At 44.0% G+C, this 6,721-nt stretch overlaps 1 protein-coding gene across 9 annotated transcripts in view; it reads right to left on the reverse strand.

The window, feature by feature from the left end:
* The window catches only part of LOC118790651 (EH domain-binding protein 1-like protein 1), a 48,222-nt gene that overhangs the window by 21,454 nt on the left and 20,047 nt on the right, over positions 1-6,721 (reverse strand). For 7 of the 9 annotated variants that reach the window (XM_036547638.1, XM_036547645.1, XM_036547637.1 and 4 more), the window contains 3 exons: positions 6,709-6,721; positions 6,369-6,428; positions 5,475-5,691 (listed from right to left, as the gene is read on the reverse strand). The exon at positions 6,709-6,721 is cut by the window's right edge and continues 146 nt beyond it. In XM_036547638.1, the coding sequence (XP_036403531.1) occupies positions 5,475-5,691; positions 6,369-6,428; positions 6,709-6,721 (290 nt within the window). The remainder of the gene's footprint in view (positions 1-5,474; positions 5,692-6,368; positions 6,429-6,708) is intronic. The other 2 variants (XM_036547639.1, XM_036547644.1) reach the window with 1 other exon arrangement.

A 6,721-nucleotide genomic window follows, 5' to 3' on the forward strand; every position in this document is an offset into this window, starting at 1 on the left:
CACACTTCCACATGAGCCTCTCTTGTGCTCATCTGTATGCATGGAAATCCAGGCACACTGGCAACTCTTGGGCAAGATGGCAGAATATTAATCATACTATGAGCCTTCTTAACCCCAAAATCTGCTTCAGGTCGAGGTGCAGAAGGAAAGCCAGGAATACTAGCTGCTTTTGGACAGGTTGGGACCAGAGACACCATACATTTAACACCTTCTGCATCAATGACTGATTTGTCCTGGACTGCAGAAATTTGTGCAAATTCTGGCCTCTTCTCTGGCTTTTCCCATAATATCTCCTTTTCCATAAAGCATACTTCAGCACGTTCTTCCCCTGGCCTCACAGTCTGTCTTGAAGGGAAACCAGACACACTAGCTTTTTTTGGACAAGACAGAAGTAGATTCACCATTCTTAGCAGCTCTCCTTGGGCTTCCTCTGACCTACACTGTGGTGTGGATGGGAAGCCCAGAATTCTAGCTTCTCTTGGACAAGATGGTGCCAGAGCTGCCATACTTTCCATAGCCTCTTTATCTTCATATAGTCTATTCAGGATTTGAGGAGAAAACTGAGTCAGCTCTGCACTCTCCTTCTTTGACTTCTTCCACAATGGCCTCTTGTCTACACGCCACATCGCCTGAGCATCTACAGTGCTGGACACCTTTGTTGATGCAAAACCAGGTACACTGGCAACCCTTGGGCAAGATGGCAGAATATTAACCATACTATGAGGCTTCTTAACCTCAATATCTGCTTTAGGTTGCGGTGCAGAAGGAAAGCCAGGAGTCCTAGCTTCTCTTGGACAAGATGGCACCAGAGCTGCCATACTTTTCATGACCTCCTTCTCTTCATAGGCTTTAGCCATAATTAGAGGAGGAGACTGAGCAAGCTCTGTGCTCTCCCTCTTTGACTTCTTCCACAATGGCCTCTTATCTACTTGCCACATCGCCTGAGCCTCTTCAGTGCTGGACACCTTTGTTGATGCAAAACCAGGTACACTGGCAACCCTTGGGCAAGATGGCAGAATATTAACCATACTATGAGCCTTCATTACCTGGTCCTCTGTTTCTTTGGACTGTGGTGCAGATGGAAAGCCAGGAACACTGGCTGCCCGAGGGCAAGATGGCACCAGAGACACCATACGTTTCAGTATATCTTTGTCTTTGGAAAATACCTCTGATCTTAGAGAAGCATGAACTGGTATCTTCCTGTCTGTCTTTCTCCACAATTGTTTTTTATTCACTAGCCAGGCATCTACATGGCCCTCATCTGAAGTCTCTATGGATGGAAATCCAGGTACACTGGCAACCCTTGGGCAAGATGGCAGAAGATTCACCATATCTGTAGTCTTCTGTCTCCAGGCATCTGCTGCTTTAGGCCGAGGTGCAGATGGAAAGCCAGGAATGCTAGCTACTTGTGGACATGTGTGCACCAAGGACAGCATATTTTTAAGGGCATTTTGCTCTACGAATGGTCTCTCCTGGACTGAAGACATTCGTTGGGTAAATTCTGCCCTCTTCTCTGGTCTTTCCCATAGTATCTTACTGTCCACAAGCCATTCTTCTGTTTGGCCCTTCTCTGACTTAATATTGTCTCTAGAGGGAAATCCAGACACACTGGCTTTTCGTGGGCAAGATGGAAGGAGATTCACCATTCTTAACACTCGGGATTCCTCTGACCTACACTGAAGCGCGGATGGAAAGCCCGGAATCCTAGCTTCTCTTGGGCAAGAAGGTGCCAGAGCTGCCATACTTTTCATAGTCCCTTTGTCTTCATATGCTCTATCCAGGATTTGAGGAGAAGACTGAGCCAGCTCTGCACTCTCCTTCTTTGACTTCTTCCACAATGGCCTCTTGTCTGCTTGTATCATTGCCTGAGTCTCTCCAGCACTGAGTATCTGTGTTGATGCAAACCCAGGCACGCTGGAAACTCTTGGGCAAGATGGCAGAATATTAACCATACTTTGAGCCTTCCTTACCTCGATCTCTGTGGCTGTGGTTCGTGGTACACATGGAAAGCCAGGGACATGAGCTACTGGAGGACATGTTGGCACTAAAGAAACCATACGTTTTAGCATTTCTTTGTCTTGGTGCAATCTCTCCAGCCTTTGAGAAGAAATAACTGCTCTCTTCTTGTCTGCCTTCATCCACAATGATTTCTTATCAACTTTCCAGACTTCCCCATGAGCCTCCCCTGTGTTCAACATGGATGGGAATCCAGGTACACTGGCTGTTTTTGGGCAAGAGGGCAGAATATTAATCATATTTTGAGTCTGCTTTACCTGGAAACCAGCTGCTTTAGACTGAGGTGCAGATGGGAAGCCAGGAGTACGAGCTGTTCTCGGGCAAGTTGGGGTCAGACATGTCATACGTTGAAGAACTTCTGCTTCTATGAATGGTCTCTCCTGGACTGGAGAAATTAGCTGAGTAAAATCTGACCTCTTCTCTGGTCTTTCCCATAGTAACTTATTGTCCACAAGCCATCCGTCAGTAGGAACCTTCTCCAAGCTCATGCTGTCTCTAGACGGGAATCCAGATACACTAGCTTTTAGTGGGCAAGATGATAGGAGATTAACCATTCTCAGCAACTCCATTCGGGATTCCTCTGACTTATAGTATGGTTTGGACGGAAAGCCAGGAATACTAGCGGCTCTTGGACAAGAGGGTGCCAAGGCTGCCATATTTTTTATAATTTCTTTGTCCTCATATGCTCTGTTTATAGTTTGAGAAGACAGTAGTGTCATCTCTGGACTCTCCTTACTTGGCTTCTGCCACAATGGGCTTTTGTTCACTGTCCATTCTTCCTCTCCAGTGGTGTGCATCTGTGTGGATGGAAACCCAGGGGCACCAGCAACTCTTGGACAAGACGGCAGAAGGTTCTGTGTAAATAGGGCTGGCTCCACACAGCCATTTGTTGCTTTGGACTGTGGTTTGGAAGGGAAGCCAGGTATGCTTGCTTCCTTGGGACAGCAGGGTGCCAGAGCCACCATACATTTCAACATTTCTCTGTCCGTGCGTGATCTCTCCAAGACCGGACATGACTGTGGGGCCAACTCTGGCCTCCGTTTCAGTGGTTTCTCCAACAGTGGTCTCTTGTCCACAGACCACTCTTCTACCTGGGTACCCTCAGTGTTAGGCACCTTGATAGATGGGAACCCAGGGACAATAGCCGATCTTGGGCAACATGGCCGCAGAGCAACCATACTTTCAGGGCTGAGGGACAGGGACACCGGGGTCAGAGGTCAGGTCGGTCGACAGCTAACATCTGCATGTGAACACAGCAAGCAAGATCAGCCAGCACGTGTAGGAAAGCAGGGAAGTGCAGAGCAGCCAAGAGCAGTCAACACAGAAGCTCCGCAACATCATGCTGCCGAAATGGCTCTGAAAACACACAAGGCTATGCTGGTGTTTGCATGTGTATCAGAAGGAGCAATACACAAAAACTAAATGTCATATTTACAACAGAAACCATATGCTTCAAAAAATAGCAATACACAAAAACTCAAAGTCATACATACATCAAAATTTGTGTTCATCTGTGTATATGGGGAATACTGTGCATTGGTGCCCTTATGAAGCAAGAACTGAATACCAAATAATAGTAAGTTTGATGTAACAATATGGTATGGTCTTATTATGGTGGATGGCATTAATCTTCAATTGTTTTGTGCAAAAACACCACACAAATGTAAGAATGGACACAAAAAGAGGCTTATTAAGCCAGTCAAATTACATCTAAATCAAGAATGTGAGACATAAAGACAAAAAGAAACACTCCCATGGATTTCGAACATTATGTATTCAAATACATGTGTCAAACTCCCTGGAGTCACTAACTGTCAGACAGAGTGCAGCTGTGGATATATGTCAAACACCTATCCAAGTATCCCACCTCATGGCCACATCTCTCATTATCACCAATGATGGATGAAGCCCTCAGAAAAGAGGCCAGTGAACACTCTCTTTAGATTAACTAAATTTTCAAGTCTATTCAATGCATCAAGAACTTGTGCGTGTCTCTCAACAGCCTCTCAACAGAAGTCTTCTTTTTTCTACAACAGGCCAAAATCAACACTTCCACAATTAATTTAACAAGGTCCACAGTAGTTGTTTTATTGACACACACAGGTTAACAACAAGTTTGCTTTTGGTCATTAAGTAAACTAAATCTAATATAAGAAATTCACACTACAAAATGCAACGTACAGGCATGTTGGGAACAGACAGACCATCAACTCAATGTAGTGCTAGTGGAAATAAAATTTTTGCACAACCATCTGTAATGTTTGCGTACTTAACTCTTAAGACAGCAACAAGGCACAGCTGTGATCCATCAGTACATTCCTGACTGACAACCAGAATTTTTGCACACTACAGTATACAACAGAAACCCCATTTCGGTCATGCTGTATGTGTGTTAATTTGTAGTGGAGACTGGGAAAACATGACAAAAATGTCTGCCAGATAAAATGTTAAGAAACCAGTCGTGACAAATGTCCAACAGTGCATCACACAAAAAACTATATATTTTTACACATCATGCCAAGGGCAAAAGACAGTGTAGATAGCACTGTCAGCATCCATAGGACAGGACGTTATTCCAAGGCAAATCATTGTCATTTCAGGTTATTCATTTCAATCCTGTTGTCCTGTCTTCACCATTGCACACAGTGACTATTCCAAAAGTAAATCCTTCATGCATATTCCACATCCAGACAGGAGATGATCACTTCAGCTGTTCTATTTATAACCATATGCCATTGAACTTATCAATCGCCTACTTCCTGCTCACACTAAGGTGTTTTATGCTTCTAACCACTGTGCTAGAACATTAATTAACAGGATATTGTTAATCACGTCCATTTTATAAAAGAGCTAGAGTAGCTGTTTTTATTGCATATATTTTATTTATTAATTTTTGATTGGTCTGTCAGCATCACCAGTTTATTACAGGGTTTAATACCCACATAATTGGTTGAGTTTTGAAAATAAATCTTGGTCAGATGTCTAGAAAAATTTTTCGGGCACTGCTTCTTCAACAATTTCTTGGTTTTGGTCTAATCCATTAGCAATGTTACACATACATATACTATATAGATATAAAAGTTTTCCTGTCCCAGTATCAATGTTGGGTCTTGGGCATCCAAATGGTTTAGAAATTAGTGTAAGTCTCTGACCACAGTCAAGGCCTTGGTCTCAATCAAAGTTCAATGTCTTTGTTACACCCTCAGATTTAGACCTCTTGGTTTTGGTTTCATGCAGTTTAAAGCACACATTCATCAAATGTATTGATGTCTTAGTCCCTGACATAAAATCATTTTTGTACCCATTTTGTCTTGTTCTCAGACTGAGGTCATGGCCATGGTCATATTCACGGTCATAGCGGTCTTCATTCCACCACTGCCTGTAATATGACCAGGTCCATGTCCAACCACACTGTGGTAAGAACTGTGCGTGCAACCGTCCAAAAGAAAAAACCTCACCTTGCTCTGGGAGCCACAGCCTCCAATCCCGCCTCCCTCCTCCTCTCATTGGTTCTTGGCTCAAAGGTAGGAAGGGGTTTGACCAATGGGGGGCTCTCTGTGGCTGGGTGTGGACGAGGGGTGGCGATGCTGATGCTGCCGATGTGACGAGGGTAGCGGCGGTCCTCCGGCCGACTGATGGTGACAGAGGGTGACCACCCCTCTGCTGATGTCACACCTGGAGGGGAAACAGGGACACCCCTAAAATGCAGCTGCACTCACACATTCACTCATGAAAGAAAAAAAAAGCCATTTCACACTGTCTTTATCAATGTCTTTTTAGTATCATATTACAGATACTGAGAATAATGGTGTAGCAACCCACAGCATTTGGCACTACACCTTATCACAGTTACAGTGGCACTGCTATCAGTGTAACCACTGTTGTGTCACTTTGCATGAGTCATAATTATGATTAAATCACATTATTTGGTTTAGGAGGTGGTAGAAGGACACAACAGCAGTGCCCCTCCTTCAGCCTTTGGGTTCTCAGACCTGATCCTTATCACTGCATCACACTGCTGTTGCAAAATCACAGCATTAGCTTTCATCTTTTGAGCATTCACATTTTTCCTGATCCATTCATACTGTTTTCAATGGGTTCTGCTTCAATGGGCAGCTTCATTGAAAAGTGCACTGCCGTGAATGAAATCCAGCCTTAGACCTTTAGACTTTAGAATCAGAGATCACTTACATCTAAATACAAAGGAAAACTGAGACACCTGAACAAAACTGGTTCAAAAGTCAGGGACTGCTCACTTGTTCTGAAGTAGATTGAGTACTATGGTCACAATTATTTCTAAAGTCAGCAACAAAAATACTGTCATGACTGATAATAGGCCTAGGGATGCTTACTCTGGGGTGTAGGGATGGGGTAGTCTTCTTCTGGCAGAGTGCTCAGTTGCCTGTGAAGCTCTGTGGAGAATAAAACCAAATATGGTCAAGAATAGTGACGGCCGAACAATCAGCAATGACACATGACAACACATGTCATTACTATGGTCTCATAAATGGATGTGTTTTGCTTTGGGACTCTGATTCATAGGGTTCAGGACAGGTAAAAGCTTCAGTTTCAGTTTCTGTTAATGATACAGCAAGGAAGTGATGAGTCATCAAAACTGTAACTCAGTTAACCCTGAAGAGTGAATGATGTGTGTCTGAGGGCCCTCCTTGGCCCGTCTCCTTGTTTCAGTACCTGTCTCAAGGTC

The sequence above is a fragment of the Megalops cyprinoides genome, chromosome 16 (assembly GCF_013368585.1).
Source record: "Megalops cyprinoides isolate fMegCyp1 chromosome 16, fMegCyp1.pri, whole genome shotgun sequence".
Lineage (NCBI taxonomy): Eukaryota > Metazoa > Chordata > Actinopteri > Elopiformes > Megalopidae > Megalops > Megalops cyprinoides.